Source organism: Podarcis vaucheri, assembly GCF_965113315.1.
Source record: "Podarcis vaucheri genome assembly, chromosome: 13".
NCBI lineage: Eukaryota > Metazoa > Chordata > Lepidosauria > Squamata > Lacertidae > Podarcis > Podarcis vaucheri.
This window is the reverse complement of record NC_138751.1, coordinates 25,205,725-25,231,059: the sequence shown is the minus strand read 5'-3', so window position 1 is coordinate 25,231,059 and position 25,335 is coordinate 25,205,725. Positions and strand designations below refer to the sequence as shown.

Genomic DNA, 25,335 nt, shown 5'->3' with positions numbered 1-25,335 from the left:
TACAAATTTTGTTTTGCAAAACACAGCAAGCCTCACATACATACCTGAGGAATCTTGTAGGTGCTTAAGATGGTAGCCATGTAAAGGGAGGTTTCAGAGCCAAGACCCCCAATGACAGCTATTACATTATTTGGTGTATCACACCTGTAGTTGGGGACCACCCTTTTCACTTTAAAGAGAAGGTTCAAGGTAGACTGATAAGTCATCTTTTCATTGAAGTAGCTGTCATATATATGGAATCCCAATGTAACATTTGGTAAAATCCTGGGATTCTCATTAATCTCCTTCACTGCAAACACCAAGGCCAGGACATGCTGGTAGTATTTTGTCACTGCACTGTAATGAAATCATAGGCCACAATCCCATTCGCATCATTATCCTAGAACTCATGAACTGCATTCCAAGCCCAAATTTCTCTTACACAGGCTCCCCCCCTACACAGAGTCATACATCTTGTTTTTTAAAAAAAATCTGGGCTAGCAACAGAAACAAAAACAACAGGCAACAGACAATAAAAGGCACAATAAAAATGAAAGGTTAAGGGTATTTTTAAACACAGAATAAAATACAACACATTACTGCCATGGGTGGGATGACACTTAAAGAGGAATAATATCATATATTATTGTCAAGTGTGTGGCCAATCCCACTCACCAAATTTCTTCCCAGGTAGAAAGTTTCTTGAATAAAAACACTACCAAGGAATATTCATAGCAAAGCATGCTAAAATAGGCAGACCAAAATGTGCAGCAGGACAGCACCTCGGGTGAAAACCCAAAAGTCCTGTCCTGAAAAAGGAAATTGTTAAGACATTTATACATTTCTATTACTAGCAAATAATAAACCAAATTATGTCAAAGCCTGACACATGCACACATTGCATTTGTTGTATAACTGTTTAACCTTTGCTATATGTCTGCCACACTCAATTTCAACCATACACATAGCACAAGGTTCATAGTTGTGTCGAGCAGACAGGACAAGTCAACAACCTTTGGTCAGTACAGTAAACAGAAGCTGGCCACCTTCAGTATATTAAACAAAAAAGTTAAATTTTAAGTATCTAAATTAAACAGAACAACTTCCCATAACTTTCTCTCTGGTTTTTGCTGCTTTCTGCTGTGTAAGCTATTTTCACTAGGCCTGGGGTCCCAAAGTTTTGGGGTGAAAAGGCATTTCCTTCACACTAATGAATCAACTAAATTCATTAATAAGCAGAGGGAGGTGAGGAACAAGGTTCTTCCTTTTGGACATATTTATTAAAATCAAACCAAACGTCTGCAATTCTGTCATTTTTACACTGTCCCCTGGAAATGCATAGTTGGTCAGCTATTCTAATAAAGCAAGTTCCCAAACTTTGGAACAAGCATTTGATTTTGGGTATCATACTTAAAAAGCGCAACTTTAGAATCAATGTATACACAGCTTCAAAAATATGAAGAATTCAAACGAAAACAAGTGGATATATTAATTATTTTTTAGTATTGTCATGCATAGGTTCCCTAACGAAAGGAAGGATATTTTTTAACTGTGGAACAGGAAAAGACAGAGTTTGCCACCATTTATAAATTTCATAACTTGTATTTCTGAAGCTCTATCCACAATAAGTAGGGTAGAGTTGTCATCCTTTTGTGAAGACAGAATTGATTTTAGCTCACTTTTAATGCTGAGAATGTACATAAGATAGTGAAATGAAACTTGAAAGCAAGACTTGTGGTAAGTACCAGAAATTTCAAGAACTAGCAGCAATTTTGTATGGTTTCATTAATTCTTAAAATATACCAGGAACCAAAAACACAAAGTAGAAGAGTGTATATGACATGAGAAAGAGGATAACTGACCATACGTTCAGACAGATATTGTGAAAGCTATAGAGAAATATGAAGTAGCACGAAATTGGTAAATTGTAGATGTGGAAGAGACATGCTTTTACTCAGAGTAGACCCACTGAAATTAACACACTGGTGTTTTTTAAATCCATTAATTTCAGTGGGTTTAATCTGAGTATAACCAAATTTGATATCCCTGAGTTCTTTTATTATTGACCTAAGGGATTATTATAGCCTGCCCATAAACGTTTTTATGAGAAACAAGAAATTCCTTACAGGACATCTTCAATAAACCTTAAACTGGGGTGTTGCTTGAAGGATACAGTGTCAAAAAAGGAGAAGAATTGTGAAAATATACTGCCAATGATGAGGTCACCTTGCTGATAATATTGCTCATACTCAGAAATCACACACTTGAAGTCATTGGACATATGTTTTTTAAATCTATTAATTCCAATGGGTCTAACTGAGTATGACCCAATGTGGATATCCCCTGTCTTTCTATTATCTAACTATGACATTATTATAACTTGCCCATAATATTATTATTTTTATGGTAAACAAAAAATTCCTTACAGGACATCTTCAATCAACATTAAATTGGGGTGTTGCTTGAAGGATATGGTGTCAAAAAAGGAGAAGAACTGAGAAGAAATACTGCCAATGATGAGGTCACCTTGCTGATAATATTCATGTGGGATCCGGAGGGGATCTCTCATGTTGCAAGTAAAGGGAAGAGTCTTGCAGTCAGTTAGGGGAAGAAACACCAACCATACAATCAGTAGACATAGCAACAAAATCAGCATTGCAATCAGTAAAGTGAATCCTTTCCTTCTCTTTCAAAACCTACTGCATCCTAATCCATTTGTATACAATGCCCCTCCCCCCAATTTAGAGCAAGCAGTCATAGCATCCCTAGATTCTGCTGTTTACTGGTGATATTCTATGGCCTATAAAGCTCCCAACAGTACGACTTGTCCAGCCTGTCACCTTGCAGTGTAAAAAACTCAGGCATATTTTATACATTTTGTTCACCATGATTGCTTTTAATGAAAGTGGTCACTGAAAATACATGCCATTTTGGCAAGGAAGAGGATTGGCATAATTTTAGATAATTACAGGGTTCACAGTTGTCCCCAAGACACCCAGCTCATAGTGTTTGGAACAGCTTGAGACATATTTATTAGCTGTAATTTCATGATTTATATTGTTGAGTCAGGTTTGGCACTTGGACATAGTGTGACATTGAGAAAGAAAATATATCCAGAAGCATTAAGTTTGGGGATGAACTCTTGTAACTTGAATCCATTTTTTTCAAGTCCTGCTCTACAGAGCTGGAGAATACAAGTTTGCTCCATCTTCCATTTGACAGTCCTTAAGATATTTGAAGATGGATGTCATATCTTCTCTTGGTCTCCTCTTCACCAGGCTAAACATACCCAACTGTCAACTATTCCACATAAGACTTGGCATCCAAACCCCAAATTATATTGACCTCCTTTCTCTGCACATGTTTCAGCTTCTCATTATCTTATGAAATGGTGGTGTTCAGAACTGGACACACTACTCCATGTGAAGGTTGACCAATGCAGAATACAGTGGTGCTATTAATTACGTTGATCTGAACACTATATTTCTGTTGATGCTGCCTAGAATTGGTTAGCTTTTTTGCAGCTGTTCTACACTGTTGATTCATGTTAATTATTTATTTAAAAAATACATTTCAAACAAAAAAATAAAAACACACATATGACAATGAAAGTAACAACCACACAATGCGGACTTCATAGTATGAAGACTAATGCAACAGCCTACACAAATGCATGTAGGCTGCCAAATATTGATGGGAAATTATACAAATTAGTTTGTTAATTTCATGTGCTATAGTGCTTAGAGTGAGGCACTAGGACATGGGAGATCAGAGTTTCAGTCCCTACTCAGCGATGAAGCTTATGTGGTGACGTTGGCCGCCTCACACACAGTCTGTCTAGAATAACTCACCAGATTGTTGTGCAGCTAAAATGGAAGCAGGGAGAAGTGTGTACATTGAACTCCTTAAAGAAATACAAAGAAATATAATAAGAAATATCGTATTTTTCGCTCTATAAGACACACCAGACAATAAGACGCACCTAGTTTTTGGAGGAGGGAAACAAGAAAAAATAATATTCTGAATCTCAGAAGCCAGAACAGCAAGAGGGATCGTTGCGCGGTTATCCCTCTTGCTGTTCTGGCTTCTGGGAGAGCTGCGCAGCCTGCATTCACTCCATAAGACGCACACACATTTCCCCTTACTTTTTGGGAGGGAAAAAGTGAGTCTTATAGAGCAAAAAATATGGTAAGTAAAAAACTAAGTGAAAGAACTATTGCATATTGTTCTCACATCTGACATAGGAGCAAAACCATATTTTCAGCAGTGCTATACTCTCTGCCTTTGGGACCAGTAACATCCTTTCGGTAATATTGTAAAAACGGAAACAAAGAAGCGATCTTGTGCACCAAATCCATGTCCATCCACTTAGATGTCCTGACAAATGAAGATATATAACTTAGGCTACCTTATTTCCATCAATGAGCTCATATTAAAAAGACAACATTATCCAATATTCCAACTCCTACTTATTTCTCCTTGTTAAATGTTCCTTGCTGTTCAGTTCAGGCCTCAGTAAAATTATATAGCATTTAGGAGCAAAGATACAGCCCAATAATCCAGCACTAGAGGCTAAGATGGAGAAGATCTCCACAGCCACCATGTATTTTCCCTTTGTGCTCAGGTAAGTTGGCACAAAAGACACCCACACACTGCAAAACACCAACATGCTGAAAGTGATGAACTTGGCCTCATTAAAAGTACTGGGCAATTCCCTAGCAAGAAAAGCCACAGCAAAGCTGACAAGAGCCAGAAATCCAAGGTACCCAAGAACAGAATAAAACATAGGGACAGACCCTTCATTACATTCAACCACGATCTCTTTAGCCAAAGTATTCATGTCCAAACATGGGAATGGAGGAGCAGTAAGGAGCCACACAGTACAAAGAGCTCCTTGAGTGAGGGAACAGGAGAAAACAATAGAAGCTGCCAGTCTTTTCCCCACCCAGTTCCTCATCCTGGATCCTGGTCGTGTGGCCAGGAATGCCAAAATCACTGTAATTGTTTTTGCCAACACAGCAGAAACAGCCATGGTGAAGATGATGCCAAAAGCTGTTTGCCTTAGAAGGCAGGTCACTGACTGAGGCCTTCCAAAGAAAAGCAAGGAGGAGAGGAAGCAAAGCAAGAGGGCGATCAGAAGAGTAAACGTGAGGCCACGATTGTTGGCTTTGACAATGGGAGTTTTCTGGTATTTAATGAATATTTTTAGCACCAAAGCTGTGATCACAGAAAATGTAAATGCCATGAAAGCTAAAGTGATACTCAAATTTTCACCATAAGACAGAAAGTGTAATATCTTTGGGAGACATCCATCTTGGTCTTCATTTGGATACTGATCTTCTGGACAATTTATACAATTGTCCATTTCTAGGAAGGAAAAGTCATGTTGACACCTCAGACAATTAATTTAGCACAACAATCTGAACAGAATCCTGGAAAAAAACATGTCAGCCATAGCTTTATTTCCTAGAGACTGTGAGAAAGACAACATGTGTGATGCTTCTTTTTGAAAATCTGCACCCCTACATAAATAGGGGTTATGAAATAATTCAGTCAATTGGTTTTTATATCATGTGTGGTGTTAGGCCTAGAATACTCTTCTATTAATAGTCCTGTGTAGTTGAGTTGCATGGAATCAATTCCAATCTGCTACTTCCGAGGATGTGGTCAGGTTGCTTGGAGGAGTGAAACCGACCACCTGTCTCCTTTATCCTTGCCCATCCTGGCTAATAAAGGTGAGCTGGGAAGGGCTGGGCGATGGGCTCTGCAGGGTGGTGAATGCTTCTCTCTGTGAGGGAGCCTTCCCAGACCTGCTGAAAGAGGCAGTCATTAAACTGCTTTTTTTAAAAAAACATCTTTAGACCCGGCCAATATGGCCAACTATCACCCAGTCTCAAATCTTCCATTCTTGGGCAAGGCGACTGAGCAGGTGGTTGCTGAACAACTCCAAGCATGCCTGGAGGATGCGGACCATTTGGATCCCTTCCAATCAGGATTCAGGCCTCATCATGGGACTGAAACTGCCTTGGTTGCACTATTCAATGATCTCCAGTGGGCTAGGGACAAAGGTGAAAGCTGTTTTCTAGTTCTGCTGGATCTCTCAGCAGCCTTTGATACCATTAATCATAACATCCTTATGGACCGTCTAGGGGAGCTGGGGGCACTGTTATACAGTGGTTCCGCTCCTTCCTCCTGGGCTGTGTCCAGAAAGTGGTTTTGGGGTGTTCAGACCCCTGGCCTCTCACTTGTGGGGTGCCTCAGGGTTCCATCCTCTCTCCCATGCTTTTTAACATCTATATGAAGCTGCTGGGAGAGATCATGAGGGGTTTTGGGCTGGGTGTTCATCCGTATGCAGATGATACCCAGCTCTACCTCTTTTTCAAATCAGAACCAATGAAAGTGGTGAAGCTCCCTATGTGAGCACCAGGAGGTGGTTGGAGGATGGATGGCGGCCCACAGATTGAGGCTGAATCCTGAAAAGACAGAAGAACTGTTTTTGGGGACAGGGGTGTCAGGGAAGAGTTAGAAGTTTCCAGTTTCCCAGAGGGAGAAAGCTTTCCCCAAGGGGGGGGGGAGAGCAGTGAATCTAATAGAAGAGAGCAACAGGAACAACAGGGAGGGACAGGATGTTCCCAGGAAAGGCAAGGGTTAAGTTCTAGCTCAGATTCGGAGGAGCGGAGATACAAGCTAGCTCTAGCCAGGAGGTTAGAAAAAAAGAGCGGGAAAGTGAAAGGAAGGGCATGTTCAACATTTTGAGAGTGGCTGGTCATGGAGAAGCAGAGCTCAGAAGGTATCTGAAATAAGTGACTCTGAGGAATAATAGTTAAAAACCGTTTATAAGATCGTTTTGTTAATACACAATAAAAAGTTATAAAAGAACAAGAAGTGTTTGTGTGGTGATCTGAAGAGGACAACGACCAGTCCTGACAAGGGGGTGGGCGGGGGTGGGGGACTCCCTGGTCCTGAATTGGGCCACTGTACCCCGGAAGGAGCAGGTGCACAGCCTGGGAGTCATTTTGGACTCACAGCTGTCCATGGAGGCACAGGTCAATTCTGTGTTCAGGGCAGCTGTCTACCAGCTCCATCTGGTACCCAGGCTGAGACCCTACCTGCCCGCGGACTGTCTCGCCAGAGGGGTGCATGCTCTAGTTTTCTCCCGCTTGGACTACTGCAATGCACTCTGGGTGTGGCTACCTTTGAAGGTGACCCAGAAACAACAATTAATCCAGAATGCGGCAGCTAGACTGGTGACTGGGAGTGGCCATCAAGACCATATAACATTGGTCCTGAAAGACATACATTGGCTCCCAATATGTTACCAAGCAATAGTCAAATGTTGGTACTGACCTTTAAAGCCCTAATCTCAGCCCAGTATAACTGAAGCAGTCTCTCCACCTACATTGTTCAGCCCGGACAGTGATATCCAGCTCCAAGAGCCTTCTGGCGGTTCCCTCACTAGGTTACAGGGAACCAGGCAGAGGGCCTTCTCAGTAGCCCACCCTGTGGAACACCCTCCCATCAGATGTCAAAGAAATAAACAACTATCTGACATTTAGAAGACATCTGAAGGCAGCCCTGTTTAAGGAAGTTTTTAATGACTGGTGTTTTAATGCATTTTTAATCTTTTGCTGGAAGCCGCCCAGAGTGGCTGGGGAAGCCCAGCCAGATGGGCGAAGTAGAAATAAATTATTAGAATGTAACTAAGAACTTAGAACTTAAAAGCTAACTAAGCCATTGGAAGTCAGAGGGATATCATTTGACAATTTGGCAGATACTTGCCTTTTGGATTCGAAGTCTTCCCTTCTGGACATGGTTCACAATCATAGCAACAAAATGGCTCCCCCTCCCTCTTTTTTCTAACAGATCCTGGCTGGCACATGTTACTACACATGGAAAAAGGGAGCACCTATTTATAAATGAGAGGAAGTGAAAGGCTAGTACATTGTAGGGGTTAGCAGCAGATTTGTACTAGACTGAATTGCAGGGCAAAGAGGGTCATTTGGATAAAGTTCTCACATGCCCAAACTGAAGGTGTATGGAGTTGGATTATAACCTCCAATTTCCTGTGTCACTCAGGTGCTGAAAAAGTATGCCATTTTTAAAACAATGCCTTCACAAATGCTTGAATTGGGAAAGGGTGTTGAGTTGAGAATCTCTGAAACAGAAACAGTAAGTTTCTTCACTAACCTACATAGGCACGATAAATCTTGTAACTGGTACACACCTGTCAGGGAACTGCCATCAGTGCCGGAGGGAGAGAGCAAGCTCCAGAGGGATCCCAGAGAGCGTACCGGGAGTGGGAGAGGCAGCCCATCTTCTGGGGAAGGGAATCAGCTTAGCTCCAGTGGAGAAGGGGGGCAGATGGGGGAATCAGAGAGGCGGTCACATGACTCCTTGCCGGGGACCAGCGGGGAGAGGAAGGGTCCTCTGCTGCCTACGCCCTCCTTGCCCAGAAGGCTTCCGCGAAGGGAGAGTAGGAGGAGACTGGGCGTCAAAGAACTTCTTTGCTGGAAGAAGTTTAAGAAATGCCCACTGGTGGATTCTGCCAGCGATTGAGACAGCCACGGGTGAGTGGCTGTCTGGACAGGAAAGGTTCACTCAGGCAACCCAGCCAGGTGTTGGCACAGGCTTACACACGAGAAACCCCTAGAACCATTACAACACCCCTAGTATATGCTGATCTCAATTTATCAGTCATAAGGAAAGGAATGACATAGGGGAAGCGGGGAAGCATATTTTGCATGCAAAATAAGATCATCCTTTCTGGGTTAAGAGAAGTGGTCCTACAATGCTCATTACACAACCTGCTAAAGACTAAGTTTTGTGCTGTGAATAGAAATCTTGAACTACATTTTCAAATTTTTATTTTAAGAGAAAATGTGCTTAACTATATACATCTAAATGTGTGCAAGGAGCTTTATACTACTGCAGATTAATGTGTAAACCAGGCAGAATAAACAAACATTAGCGCTATGGCCTAGATGTAGTCTCTTCCTCTGCACCCACCCCTGTGGGGATGCATAAATGTATAAATTAAGGATTGATTCTAGAAAATAAATCAGTGACGTTTCATAACCTTAAATCAAAAGTCAGGTCCTACCTGGTTAAACACATTGTGCCATGTGATGATCTCCTCATTAACGGTGAACTCTCTGCTTGCCCATGGATCTATCCTCCCTACTTTCACCCTCAGGAAGGATCTATTTGGGAAAGTAAGCCAGTTCATAATATCAAATCCACTTTCTAATTCACCTTTCTCATCCAAAGACACCTGGTCCCCAGCACTGTTGTTAAAAGAGATTCTCCTCAAGAAAGGATGGAGCTGTAATCAAAGAGGTAAAAACAACTTTAAAAATGATAGAATGGGAAACAATATTTTTTTTGTGTGTTCTTCATCCTACTTTTTTATTCTTAACTGCTTGGTATAAAGCAGAATGCATGAATTCACTATAAAAATATACTGACAAAGACAACAGAGAAGTAAAATCTGGATCTACAAAGTTATGTTGTCACACAATGCTCAAACATAATAGTGTTGCACATCTTCTTTTCTTTTCATGACTCGAGATGAGATGCTTTGGTTAATGAGTTATTACCTGCCATGGTTGTGGATTTGAAAGCATTTCCACTTCCCTGTGCTTCAGAGTCAACAAGTACATTGCATGTAAAGCATGAGCTAAGACATAGACAGCATTGTATATACTGTAGCTTTGGGAAATCATGCTCATTTCAAAAACTGGTCCAGGAAGACTTTCCAGCTTTTCCTGGCCTGTGCAACCATCACCACTCTCTTCTGAAAGTAAGCACCCGAAAGCCTGCTGCCAGAAGTCCGTGATAAAACTGTCTCCATTTGGTGAATAAGGATTCAAAGACTGAAGGAATTTTGGAAATTTGTCTATTGGATTGCTGTGGACAGCAAAGGACAAGGCTCCCTGAAAGACTTCTGTACTCCAGCTCCTGTGAAACTGTAGTGCTGGGAAGTCCCATCCAGCTGTCAAGATCCACACTCTTCCTAGAGTTGACCCTGGCATGTTTACTGTTTGTATTTGATGCAGCAAATATATCATATGAAGTATAGATAAAGTTTCTGCAAATACTATAACTGCTTTTGCTTTGTGGTTGTTAACAAGGCGTGTCATACTCCACGTACTTTGGTAATCATCAAGTAATTTAGAAAAATCTGTCAGGGCAAACATTGTTTCTGTGAAAGCCAGACAGATGCCATTCTTGGAAAGCTTTGGTACCAAGGTCTGCACAAAATTCTCTCCTTCATCATTGCCTGATGTGATAATCCCAACCCATGTCCACTGGAAATGCAAAAGTAACTGAACGGTTCCATGGTACTGATTCTCCTCATTGGGGACCACACGATAGATGAAAGGGAACTGGGCTTTTGTATTCAGAGAAGGACCAAATAAGAAGTAGGAGATCTTAAATAAAGATGAAAACGTATTGCTGAAACCAGATCACAGGTTAACTGTGTTTTCAGAGAGGATATATTTGATAAATATTTATTTTGTCCTCCCTGCACCCATCTATCGCATTGCTTCTCGGATCTGGAACTGGTTGGTCTACATTACTACATGGTATTCCAAAATACGATACCAATTAATAGCAGATTCTCCATTTTGAAATGTTGGAGATCTTGAAAATGTTTGCCCCAGAACTATGGAGAGGAATTAAAACCAACATTGGACGTGATTCTAAAGCTCACGTTTTAAGCAGCCCTCAATGTATTTATCAAGGCAGAAATATCTCTGCCTGGAATGTGAAAACAGAAAAACAATACACTAGAGTAAAAGATTTGTGCCTTCTTGTAATTAGCAGCACTGGGCAACCATTGATTGAATTACTGGCTTTCTTACCTCCCCTTCACTGTAAGATTCCAGATTAAAATAATTTTAAAATACAACATTAAAAGCAGTTAAAAACACTGAGTTTCCCTGTACCCAAAAAGGTCTCAAGTCCTAATAATTCCTTCTGCATGCATGTGTTATTTCTCTGCCTATCATTCTCTAACTTCTTCAGTTGGAAGTCAGACTGGGGATGTCACCATAGACCATGGGTAGGCAAACTAAGGCCCGGGGGCCAGATCCAGCCCAATCACCTTCTAAATCCCGCCCGCAGACAATCTAGGAATCAGCGTGTTTTTACAAGAGTAGAATGTGTCCTTTTATTTAAAATGCATCTCTGGGTTATTTGTGGGGCCTGCCTGGTGTTTTCACATGAGTAGATTGTGTGCTTTTATTTAAAATGCATCTCTGGATTATTTGTGGGGCATAGGAATTCATTCTTCTTTTTTTCCAAAATATAGTCTGGGCTCCCCACAAGGTCTGAGGGACAGTGGACCAGCCCCCTGCTGAAAAAGTTTGCCAACCCCTGCTATAGAGCCACAGCCAGTAAGTGCAAACAAAACTTGAGTACCAACCTGAATAAAATATTGTGGGAGCCCAAGTAAGCCCAGCCCTGCATAACCAATCACATGATGCAGTGCACACACACCATTTGAATGGGAATGCCCACCAACTTTGTATGGGCCTGTTAGTTTTGCGAGGTAGATTGTCAGAAATCCCATACTCCGAAAGATATGGCCCTTGTGGCACAAAACAGGTTGAATCCATCACACATGTTTTATTTTATTGCCCATTTTATGCAAAAATATATGATAAGTATTTGCTTCCCTTATTGAAGGAGGGGATTTAGTGCACTGACTCTTATCTGCTGAACAATTGTAGTAATGACGTTGTAGAGAATATGGCAAGATTTTTGAGTGACACTATGAAATTACGTCACCATACATCCTTAGAACCATCTTCGTACCTCATGATGTCTAGACAGTTTTATCCTAAAGTATCTCCTACTAAGTTTCGTTAAGTGTGTTATGTTCTGATCCATGTATACGATGTATAATATTCCCCTTCTTGCTGGAACAAGAAAGTCTCTGTCATTGCCTTGAAATTCAGCATGTTATACTCATAGTTATACTTCCACTTTCCTCAGTCATTGCATTGAATGGTGATAGAGCTGGGAATTTAGGAATAAACATGCTTGTCTTCATATTTCTACTAAACTGGCAAATAATTTAGGGGCAGAATACAGCTAGGTTTTACTCTGAGCGGACCCACTGAAATTACTGCTCCCAGCTGAGTTAATTTCAATGGAGCTACTCTGAGTCAAACTTAGTTAAATACCATCATTGATTATTATTATTATATTATATTATATCTGAAGAAGTGTGCATACACACAAAAGCTCATACCAATAACGAACTTAGTTGGTCCCTAAGGTGCTACTGGAAGGAATTTTTTTATTTTGTTTTGACTACGGCAGACCAAGACGCCTACCTACCTGTATCTATTATATTTCAGTTATTGCTATGTTTGTATGTGTTCATATCTATCTGCCTTGCTTTATATGAATATTTCTATTTTATTTTATGTTTTGTTTAATCCTGGTTCAATATACTATGAAAACACTGCTAAATGAAAAAACAAATTTCCCGCTTGTGCTTTACAGTTATCATTAGGCAGAATATGCCACAATAAATACACTACTTTCATTTTGTTTTGCAAAACCCTGCATGTCTCACATACATACCTGAGGAATCTTGTAGATGCTTAAGATGCTGGCCATGTAAAGTGAAGTTTCAGAGCCAAGACTCCCAATGACAGCTATTACATTATTTGGCGTATCACACCTGTAGTTGGGGACCATCCTTTTCACTTTAAAGAGAAGGCTCAGGGTAGACTGATAAGTCATCTTTTCATTGAAGTAGCTGTCATATATATGGAATCCCAATGTAACATTTGGTAAGATCCTGGGATTCTCATTAATCTCCTTCACTGCAAATGCCAAGGCCAGGACATGCTGGTAGTATTTTGTCACTACACTGTAATGAAAGCATGGGTCACAATCCCATTCACATCAATATCCTAGAAGTCATGCATTGCTTTCCATGTCCACATTGGTCTTGCACAGTGATTTCATTTTTGGCATGTGCATCATCATAGCTACACAGTACAACACACACCTTTACAATATACACATCTTCAATGGAAAATGTAATTAAAAATAGAGGATTTAAAACTTATTTTTATAATATTGTTATTCATTGATTCACTAACTAAAGGTAGTGCATGTTTGAACTGTGGAACAAGAAGAGACAGAGTTTGCCACCATTTAGATATATTTATAAACTGTTTGTGTTTCTGGAGCTCTATTCACAATAAATATGATAGAGTTTGCCATATTTTGTGAAGGCAGAATTGTGTCAAAGGAACCATCACTTCTTCAGTTTGTTCATTTTTAATATTGGGAATGTACATAAGATAGTGAAAGGAATCATAAAAGGAAGACTTGTGGAAAATAACAGTATTAAGAATTAATTTTGTATAGTTTCTATACAAGTACTAAAATATATGTGGAGCAAAATAAAGAAAGGAGAAGAGTGTATGACATGAGATGAAGAAGTCAGACAGACTTTGTGAAAGCCATAGAAAAATGTAGAGCAGCATAGAAACTGGTGGACTTTAGATGTGAAAAAGGATTGCTCATACTCAGAAATCACACACTTGAAGTCATTGGACATATGTTTTTTTAAATCTATTTATTCCAATGGGTCTAACTGAGTATGACCCAATGTGGATATCCCCTGTCTTTCTATAATCTAACTATGACATTATTATAACTTGCCCATAATATTATTATTTTTATGGTAAACAAAAAATTACTTACAGGACATCTTCAATAAACATTAAATTGGGGTGTTGCTTGAAGGATATGGTGTCAAAAAAGGAGAAGAACTGAGAAGAAATACTGCCAATGATGAGGTCACCTTGCTGATAATATTCATGTGGGATCCGGAGGGGATCTCTCATGTTGCAAGTAAAGGGAAGAGCCTTGCAGTCAGTTAGGGGAAGAAACACCAACCGTACGATCAATAGGCACAGCAACAAAATCAGCATTGTAAACATAAGGGTGAATACTTCTTATGTTACAAAATCTACTGATTCGGTCTAATTTTACTGCATAAAGTATCTGCCCATTAAGAGCAAGCGATCACAGTTTCTCTAGATTCTGCCAGTCAATGGTCGTACCTTACAGACTCTAAAATTCTGAGCGGCACTGCTTCTCCAGTCTGTCACCCTGCATTCTGAAAAGCACAGGCCCATTTTATACCTGTTTTCATTATGATTGCTCTTTTTTACAGTGGTCACTGGAAATACATGCCATATGTGGCAAGGAAGAGGATCACCATAATTTTAAATAATTACAGGGTTCATGGAGAACAGAACAGCTGAAGAAAACACATTTATTAGGTGTAATCTCATATCATTTTCCTTATTGGGTCAGCTGGGGAACTTGGGCTTAGTGTGACATTGAGAAAGAAAATGTATACTGAAGCATTCAGTCTGGGGATGAATCCATAAAGAATGGATGGGAAACTTATAACTCTGCAGGTGGTGTTGGACTCTCATTCCTATTATCCCCAACAAGTTATGGCCAATGGTAAAGTATGATGGGTGTTTCCATCCAGTAGTATTTGGAGGGCCACAGGTTCCCCATCCCTGACATCAAGGAGATGGGCCTGCTGATCAAAACAGAATAGAGTGGTGCTATTGCTTCCCTTGGACTGGACACTATATTTTTGTTGAGGTTGCCTAGAATTTTTGCTGCCTCATTGCATGTTAAATTTGTAGTCAATGAGACTCCTAGAAACTTGCACATATACATCTGTCAAGCCAGGTGTCCTCAGTCCTATATTTGTGGATCTGATTGTTCCTGCCTAAATGCACTGAATTTTTCATTTCTCCCTACTGAATTTATTTTGTCAATTATGGCCCAGTTCTCCTATCTGTTAAGGTTGTCTTGAAACCTAATTGTATCTTCACGGGTTTTAGCTACCCATCCCAGTTTGGTGTCATCTACAAATCTCATGAGCAGCCCCTCAATTCCTTCATCCAAGGATATATCATCCAGGTTTAGTATTTTTTATTTTAAAAAATAATTTTTATTAACAAACCAATCAAATCACATTAGTTCCAAATTACAGAACCAAATTTTAATTTTTTGTTGGGGGTAACCATGCTTCGAGCTCAGAAAGGGATCCAATCATCTCTGTTGCTGCTGCTTTGATGTTCACAGTTCTGTCCAAATAATGTTCACAGTTCTATCCATTCCTCTCTTTGTTGTTTTCCTCATCTCTTCTTGTTGTTATCGTATATTTTCCCTTTCTTTGTGACCTCTGATAGTCTCCACAAGCAAGTTGAAAACAAGCGTTATTATAGTCCTGTGTGGATTTTTCATTCATTCAAGAGTCATATTCAGACAGCAGGCGCCATTTCAGCACTTCCATAGCAAACAATCTTAGCATCTGCTCATTAATCCTTGCAGGCCTATCACTCCCTCCTCGATCTTCTCCGGGGGTTCTGCCAGGTCAAACACAGAGTCCAATATGATAACAAAGCCATGGCTTCCTCCCCCTCTTGATTGTCACTCCTGCAACAAAGCCTGCCTGTCATGGCGTATCTCTTTTTATAACTGTGTCATTCCTTTCATTCCTTTCCAGATCTTCCACAAACCAAGCCTTTGGTTAGTAATTCATTTCCACCCAGTTCTTAATCATCCCACTTATAATCAATCGTTGCAACGGTTCTTCTTGGGGGGGATTGTTAGGTAATCACATAGAGAGAAAAAAGAAAAGTTCCCCCCCTTTCCGTCCTGTTCCGACATACCTTTGATGTATCTTCTTCTTGATATATTTTCCTGCTGAATCCAGCCCATCGCTCAACTTCACAGAGGTCACTTCAATTAGCAGTCTAAACTGCCGTTCTTCACTCGAAACATGTGCATTTGCTGCTTTCTAATTGTTTATTTTGAGCTCTTGCAACCAGGTCGCGCGATCAGAGACGGCATCCGGGAGAGCGAAAAACCAACACGAGAGCTGTGTGCCTAGTGCCCTCACCCCCTTCTTCTTTCGAACTCAGGGGCAACCGCAGGCGAAGGCAGTGTTTTCCCCATTCCCTGGGGAAACAAGGGAGGCTACATACTCCCATATTAGCCTCTTAATTACCTCGTGTGAGCCGGAGAGATGGTATTGTCAGCCATCTTCCAATGCGCCCCTAGCAGCAGCCCCCCCTAGTATTTAGGTATCTAAAGTAAACTGGGTGCATATAAAATAATCCAGCTGCATTCTGAATTAAGTGGCCTATCATCAAGTAGGCAATTTCAATCCTATTTATTATTATTTTTATTTATTTAAAAATTTCAAATAAAGAACCAATCACGCATTTGCCAATGGAAGTGACAACCACACAATATCATCTTTACAGTAAGCAGACTAAGGCAATAGCCAACACAAATATAGGTAGGCTGAAATATAGTGACAGGATATTATATAATATAATAGTTAGCCACTTGTATTGTAGTGGCTGGAGTGTTTGAATGGGCTGTGCAAGGTCAGTACTTCAGTCCCCACTCACCCCCTCATCATCATTCCAGTGTCACCTTGGTCCTGTCACAGTATCACTGCCTAATCGACCTCACAGGGTTGTTGTGAAAATAAAATGAACAAGGGAAAATAAATATATATGCCACCTTCAGCTCCTTGGAAAAAAGATGGGATATAAATATGATAATAATAGATTTAAGAATGAATGAATAACAAAACAATAAAATTCTACATTATTACCTCTCAATTACTGTTCTCACATCCGACAAGAGAGCAGATCCATTTTGGCAGCAGTTCTAAACTGCTTTAAGGCAAGAATCTTTCTTTATGCTATTTTGCAGACACTAAAACAAAGAACTTGCATGATGCAAAACATGTTTTTGTGCATGAAACCCATGTCCAAACACTTAGGCTTCCTGACAAATAAAGACATGTGACTTAGGCTACCTTATTTCCACCAAGCAGCGCATATTTTAAACAAAAGTGCACTGGACAACCACATCCAAGTTTCTAACTGCTACTTATTTCTCCTTGTTAAGTGCTCCTTGTTGTTCAGCTCAGGCCTCAGTAAAATTATATAGCATTTAGGAGCAAAGATACAGCCCAACAATCCAGCACTAGAGGCTAAAATGGAGAAGATCTCCACAGCCACCATGTATTTTCCCTTTGCACTCAGGTAAGTTGGTACAAAAGAGACCCACACACTGCAAAACACCAACATGCTGAAAGTGATGAACTTGGCTTCATTAAAAGTACTGGGCAATTCCCTAGCAAGAAAAGCCACAACAAAGCTGACAAGAGCCAGAAATCCCAGGTACCCGAGAACAGAATAAAACATAGGGATAGACCCTTCATTACATTCAACCACAATCTCTTTAGCCAAAGTATTCATGTCCAAATGTGGGAATGGAGGAGCAGTAAGGAGCCACACAGTACAAAGAGCTCCTTGAGTGAGGGAACAAGAGAAAACAATAGAAGCTGACAGTCTTTTCCCCACCCAGTTCCTCATCCTGGATCCTGGTCGTGTGGCCACGAATGCCAAAATCACTGTGATGGTTTTTGCCAATACGGAAGAAACAGCCACAGTGAAGATAATGCCAAAAGCTGTTTGCCTTAGGAGGCAGGTCACTGTCTGAGGTCTTCCAAAGAACAGCAAAGAGCAGAGGAAGCAAAGCAGGAGGGCGATGAGCAGAGTAAACGTGAGGCCACGATTGTTGGCTTTGACAATGGGAGTTTTCTGGTATTTAATGAATATTTTTAGCATCAAAGCTGTGGTCACAGAAAATGTAAATGCCATGAAAGCTAAAGTGATACTCAACATTTCATCATAATACAGAAAGTTTAAACTCTTTGGTAGACATCCATCTTGGTCTCCATTTGGATACTCATCTTCTGGGCATTTTATACAATTGTCTATTTCAGGGAAAGAATAAAAAAGATATAACAACACCTCAATCAAGGAAACGTGTACAAAATGGCCTCTCTGGACACTCAGTAATCTTGGCAAAGGAACACTCAGAATCACCTAGCTCATTACAATGTGAGTTTGTGCTCCTGTTGCCACTGGGAACCCTCCACCTCCTCCCCAGAATCAGTGGGCATGGTCAGTGGAAGCTCTGAAGTGGCTCACAAGTTGGCTTCTCAGCTACCACAATACAGAATGAGCAGCTGTGGGTGCCCTTTAGTGACTCATTACTGTAGGAGGCTTCCTACCTCCTCTCAGGAGCTTTAGGATGCAAATTCAAGTTGAAGCACAGTTAGTCCACCCCAGCCCAGGCAGAAAGCCAGAGGAGGCTGCCTGGCTTTTTGGCAAATGGGCCACATGAAAGCCACCGTAAATAGTTCTGGATATGTGAACAGACACTGGACGCTAGATTCAAGCAAGGGGTCCACTGCTCACAGCATGGGAACCACTGTTACAATATGGTAGACACCTACCTTTTTTATTAGAAATCCTCCCTTCCGGACATGGGTCACAATCGTAGCAACAGAATGGCTCCCCTTCCTTCTTTTTGCTAACATAGCCTGGACGGCACTTGTCATTACACACTGAAGAGGGGGCCTTCTGTCCATAATCAGAAAGGAGGAAAACATACTTAGTGCATGCTTATCTCAATGAATGATTCACACAGAAAACAATTTCATCAGAGAGATAGTTTTGTATGCAGTACATGTTGACCCTTTCTGGGAGCTATATGAATTACTCCCAAAATTGACTTTTGTTAGAAATACTTTTTGCCTTAGTTCTGTACTAGTTGAAAGCCAGATTGGTTTGGGGGACAGTACATCTGTATGATGGGTGGCAATTTGTTTTGATACCTTATACAGTTCTGTTAGTGAACAGCTTCATTTTCTGGTGTTACAGTACATTTTTGGTAGAGCAGAAGGAGTGATTTGTTATAGCAGTTTGGTGAAGTGATTGGGTGGATGGTGAGTTTATGGATGTACAAGATGAATGAGCCTGGAAGTTGACTTTGAACTCAATAAAAGACATAGCCTATCCATTTATGGTCTCTATTTCACATAGGTTTCGCAATACCTGCTTTCTTTGATGCATCTCTAGATCTCTTTGTGGAACAATAATGGAATGCATACTGCTAGTGAAATACATAGTTTTGTCTCACTGAATTTATTCTTTCATTTCATGAAAAAGAAACATTCAGCAAAATGAGGGTTTTAAAAAAACAAGGGGTTGTTTTCTTTTTTGCTTACGGTATATTTGTTTATGCTCAGATATTCATTTTTAAAAAATGGATATATGAAAGTACAATGAGATGTGTGATAACTGGATGAGTAGTGAATATTGTACTCAACATTAATATTTTGTACTTAGAACTAAAATTCAGACTCTACCTGGTTAAACATGCTATGCCATGTGATCATCTCATCATGAACGGTCAGCCTTCTGCCTGCCCATGGATCCAGCCTTCCTACTTTCACCCTTGAGAAAGATCTATTTGGGAAAGTTACCCAGTTTATAATATCAAATCCACTTTCTAGTTCACCTTTCTCATCCAATGACACTTGGTCCCCAGCACTGTTGTTGAAAGAGATTCTCCTCAAGAAAGGATGGAGCTACAATCAAAGAAGTAAAAGCAGCTTTAAAAAGTTATAGAATGGGAAACAATATAAATATTTTTGTTCTGCATCCAACTTTCTTTATTATCCATAGAATATAGAATATTGATAACCTGTCTCACCAGGACCTACAAGGCAACTGAACTGTAAAATAAAGAAGACTACTTAAGACATAATTACACAATAAAAACCGTAACAAAAGAAATCAATCCAGAACAGAAGTAGCAATAAAATAAGAGTTACCAATGACTATAACTAATTTGCATTTTCTTAAATTACGTACGTGTAAAAGTTGTACTCTAAAACTCATCAGCAACAGGTCCACATCAAAAAGGACTTCACCAAGACAACTTAGAAGGCCCTGCTTTATCCTCCCACTGCATTTCAGATTGGGAGAGGGTATGGATCCAGTAGTTACAATGATGATCTGAATTAATAGGTAGTAGATGATCACTGAGATAATCTTGGCCCAAACAATACAAGCTGCTAAATGAACTGCGTCCTAAAAACCACCTGGTTACCAAGGCCATGGTCTAAGGGCCCAAGATGCAGCCACATTGCTGAAGTTAATCAGGCCTGAGTTTAGTTGGAGTGTAAACCTATTTAATGAGAGTTTCCATTTGTTCCATAAGGGAAGAAAGGCAAGATAAAAATGAACTAACTAACTAAATAAATAAATAAATAAATTTGAGCACTCAGTATATGTGTGTAACTCTAATCACTCATTTCTTCCATATTCAAATCTGTTGTCAATTTGAGACATTGCATTTTTTCAAGCACATGTGCTATTCTATAGCATTGAGGATGAAGACATATTCCCTTCCTTCCTTCCTTCCATCCTTCCTTCCTTCCTTTTTTTTTTTTTGGGGGGGGGCAAGCTACTAGCAGAAAGGAGATTCCTCACTTCTCTAATATTTCAGAATAGATGTTTATTTGCTCATTTTCAAACAATCTCTCTTGCCTGTTTTCACTCATCTAGATCTGGTACAGACATAATGCTTGATGTTGGCAATCCATAAATTCCAGAGGCAAGTATTTAATTGGGCTTTCCCTCCCTCCTGCTCCTGCATTATTTATAGAACACAAAAATCTCCTTCTCTTCCATTCATTGCCTTTAGTCAGGACTTACTATCCCAACTGACTGAGAAGAAGGGGAATGTATCCTGTGCTATATGTATTTCATGAAAAAAGAAACTGAGAAATTTCACTTGCAATATTATGGGTTGTATCCAATGTTTATCCAACACAGAGTAGATCCATGGAAATTAATAGGACTAACTTAAGTCCACTTATTTCAATCGATCTTTTCTGAGTTGAACTTAGTTGGGTACAACCCTATAAGGCATGTTGTCAGATTAGTTGAACATAATAGTATTCTGCATTTTCTAATCATATCTGTAGAGTTGCCTTGGCAATGAGTTAGTACCTGCCACGGCCGCACATTTGGAAGTATTGCCACAGCTCTGTGCTTGGAGTTCAGTGAGTACATGGCATGCAAAGCATGTGCTATGACATAGGCAGCATTGTATACACTGTAGCTTTGGGGGGTCATGCTCATTTCAAAAACTGGTGTAGCAAGGCTCTCCAACCTTTCCTTCCCAGTGCAGGCTCCATCCTTCTCTCCAGCCACAGGGGAATCTAACAATACACAGTGAAATGCTTGTTCCCAGAAGTCTCTTATGAAATTGTCCCCACTGCATGGTTTAAAGATGTGAAGGAAATTGTGAAATTCCCAGACCTCAGTAGAGTGCACTGCAAAGGACAAAGCTCCTTGGAAGAGTGTTATATTCCAGTCCCTTTGATACTGTAATGCTGGGAAGTCCCATGCAGCAGTCATAATCCACACTCTGCCTAGAGATGCCCCAGTCATATCTTCGCTTTCTACTTGGTACAGCAAGAATATTAAACCCACCATAGACAATGTTTCTGCATATACAATAACTGCCTTTGCTTTCCTGTCTTTGTCAAGGCTGGTCTTCTCCCATGCCTCTTGGTAGCCATCGAGTAATTCAGAGACATCTGTCAATGGTGGCATTCTGTCTGTGAAAGCCAAGCAGATGCCATTATGGGAAAGCTTTGGCATCAAGGTCTGCACAAAATCCTCTCCTTTATCATCAGCCAGTGTGATAACCCCAGCCCACGTCCACTGGAAATGCAAAAGTAGTTGGATAATTCCAGCGTACTGATTTTCTTCATTGGGGACCACTCGGTATATGAAAGGGTACTGGATTTTAGCATCCAGAGAAGAACCAAATAAATAATAAGAGACCTGAGAAACAGTATACACAGATAAAAGTATATTAGTGATTGTGTGCTTTCAGATATAGTGTGGACATATTTTAACTCTATTTTTCTGCTGTTAACCTCAGAATGAAGGCTCAAGAGGCATAACTGTGGTGAAAGATTATAATTCGTTAACTTGAGGGTATGCAGCAGTACCATAAACTGTCAAAGAAACGACATGTGGGAACTTATGGGGAAAGAAAGACAAATATTCTCTTTCACCCACCCTAGGAAAGAGTGTCCTGGCTTGGTGTTCATCATAATTAAATTGAGTGATATGGTCCTGTGAATGCCAGTGAGTGTGTGGTAGATAATTTGTGCATGTCACTCCTGCTATCTGCCATTCCACTGGGCGAACACTTAAGGTCTCAAGAGCATCAGACCAAACCAACCCCCTCCCCATGCTGGCAGCTGAAGAAATGCGATAAAAATTGCCTTGCCCAGGAGTAGCTCAGTATGCTTACCTAGGCTTACTTTCATCCTGCCCACACGTAATACCGATTGTGAGATCAGAAGCCATTTAGCTAAATCATAAACACTCAGCTCCAAATATTCCAATTGCAAGGCAATGTGGAATTAGCAAAAAAAGAAAGATAAAGGGGGGAGAGACTCAGAAGCCAAGTAAGGAGTACCCATAACTGTTAGACAGTGACTGACTAATCCCACAGTACTCAGGGTGGGCGGGCAGCATGTTGTGCTGAACACAGAGGTTTCTGGGATGGGTCCAGTCCTTAGAAAGTGCCAACCCAACACTGGGCTCCATGAATTCTCACTGTCACCCTCCATTTTGGAGGAAGTCCCTTAAGACTTTCTACTCCATTGAATACGGCAGATTCCCCCCCCCCCCATTATATGGACAAGGGCAGCATATCTGTAAAACTGCAGTGCCTTACATGCATATCCTACCTGAGGAATCTTGTACACATTTAAGAATGTGGCCATGTATTGAGAGACTTCAGAGTCAAGTCCCCCAATGGCAGCTATCAGATTATTCTGTGTGTCACACTTATAGTTAGGGACAATCTCTTTCAGGCTAAAGAGAAGATTCAGAGTAGTCTGATACGTCATCTTGGCATTGAAGTAGCTGTCATAGATGTGAAATCCCAATGAAACATTTGGTAAGATCCTGGGATTCTCATTGATCTCCTTCAGTGCAAATACCAAGGACAGTACATGCTGGAAGTTTTTTGTCACTACACTGCAATGAAAATATATACCACATTAAACCAATATTTTAGACCTCATGAATAACTGTTCTTGCAAAGACATCTGTTTTGGGGTCTGACATCCTTTTCATCAGTACTGCCATATGTATCTTCCAAAGCAATGTGTACATGACTTCAAACTACAAATAACTGAAACAAAAATAGATGGGCTCGCTTTAAGAGGATGGCTCTTTTATGCCTGTGAGCTGCTTGCCTTCTTATTAATTTAAGTAAACTTTTTGAATTTGAAAAGAGAGAGGGAGATGGGTTGAAACTGTTCTTAAACATTTTATACTAATCATATTTCTGGAGCTCTGTTGATAATCTCAATTTCTGGTATTTTTCATAAGTCCTTCCTTCAATCACCCCTTTCACTATGAATTGCATTCTCTATTTTAAAATAAACACATTGTGATTTAATTATAAATATCCACAGCTGGTGGTAGAGCATTTAGAATCTTGATTTCATGACTGAATGTTTTCGGCAGTGCTTTGAGAAGTTGCTGGTCAGGATGATGAAATTTATAATATAACTATCTATCTACCACTATATTGTAGCCTGGCAAATTATGGGCAGTCCTGAAATTCAATATGCCACTGAGGCACAATGGGGTCTATAACAATATCGGTTGAATGCAGAATCATTTGAAGTTTGTTTGGATACAAAATTCTCCCTTGCTTGCTTTATTGTACAACAAAAGTACAATAATGCTGCATTATTTGCCACCCAGCTACCAGCAAAAAATGGGATAAAGAAGAAACTACAGTGATTAGCAGGGGAAAGCAGAAAGATGATGAATGTATTACAAAAGATAGAGAATAACTGGAGATAAAATTCAATGGATATTATGTAAACCTCAAATAACTGTTGGGCAGCAGAAATTGATAGACCTGACAAGCTGTGGCAGACTTTGGCTCTCAAATTTCAGCAGCACACTGTACAATGCTGAAATTCCTCTCCCCTCCTGCTGCCTCCACTCATGTTCCATTCTACAGTACTATTTTGGTGCGCCCTGAAGTGCTGTGCCCAGTGTTTCGACACTGGTCATACCACTCTGAAAACGCCTCTTTGACAAGCATATATGGCTTCCCTAGATAAGACCCTCTGCTTTTGCCATGAGACCTTATCTGCAGTTTTGCCTTCATGGGATGTGTCTTTGGACTCTGGATGTTGTATATTTTGCTGTATGAGCATGGATGGATGTGTGTGAGGAGTGGGTGTGTAGAAACATCTTGACATTTGCATGACTGGAAGGTAGCCTACTCTACAGAGCCAAGAATAATTTCTACTGTCCCACCCAATTTTAGCTCTGGCAAAGTCCCTTTGGCCCTACCCATCACTGGAATACAGCCCCTGGGAAGATGTTTCATAAGGGAACATGGCACCCACTCCATATTTTTTACCCACTCCATATCAATGGGAGTAGTATAAACTGTATGTTAGTATTTTATGAGAGACAGGAAGTTCCTTACACAGGATCCTGAATAAGCATTGTATTGGGGTGTTGATTGAATTCTATGGTGCCAAAAAATATGAAAAACTGTGAAGAAATACCACCAATGATAATGTCACCTGGATGATAATACTCATGTGGGATCTGGAAGGGATCACTCCTCCTGCAAATAATTGGGTGCGTCCTGCACTCAGTCAGAGGGTGAAACACCAACCGCAAAATCAGTAGCCACAGCAACAAAAACAGCATTGCAAACATAACCGAGAATCCTTTTACCCCCCTTGAGCAAAATCCTAATATCAGTTGTCTCCTGACACTGTTGGTCAACAGTGATACTTTCTCTAAAACTTTCAGCTGCCTTTCATGTTCACAGTCTGTCCTCAAGAGCTCTGAAAGGAACAAGCATATTTTACAGTATATGTATTTTCGTCTTGATTCTGCAAGTAGTCATTGAAAATCCATGTTGCTTTGGGCAAGAAAGCAGATAACCATAATTTGAGATAATTGCAAGGTTCACAGCTGCATCCCCAAGGCATTCTGCTCATGGGCAGCAGAATAGCTGAAGAAAACTTGTTTACTGGGTGGTGTCTCATATCTGTTTCCCTATTGAATCAAGAGCAGGGAAAATCATCCAGAATAGACAAGATTTGGAATGAAGCCATAGAGCAGTGATAAGGAACCTGTGGCCCTTACATATGTTATGGAACCCCAAATTCTATCAACCCCAGCCACAGGGCCAGCCAACCTATCAAACAAGGGGAGGCAACTACCTCAGGCATCAGGATCAATAGGGAGAACAGATCCCATACACTACTATCCCTAGTACTTCAAGACTACCACAAAAGTGCCTGGCTTAAAACTGTCTACCAAAAACGCCACTCTTGTG

The 25,335-nt window shown here is 40.4% G+C and overlaps 1 protein-coding gene across 1 annotated transcript; it reads right to left on the bottom strand.

Annotated features, from left to right (window-relative positions):
• Positions 1-16,946: 16,946 nt before the first annotated feature.
• On the bottom strand, positions 16,947-22,858 carry LOC309516555 (vomeronasal type-2 receptor 26-like; the record flags this gene model as incomplete). Its single annotated transcript, XM_082195318.1, has 5 exons — positions 16,947-17,842; positions 18,368-18,494; positions 19,283-19,504; positions 20,934-21,776; positions 22,697-22,858. The coding sequence occupies 5 exons, from the start codon at positions 22,856-22,858 to the stop codon at positions 16,947-16,949; spliced, it is 2,250 nt and encodes a 749-aa protein (XP_082051444.1).
• Between the last annotated feature and the right edge of the window lie 2,477 nt (positions 22,859-25,335).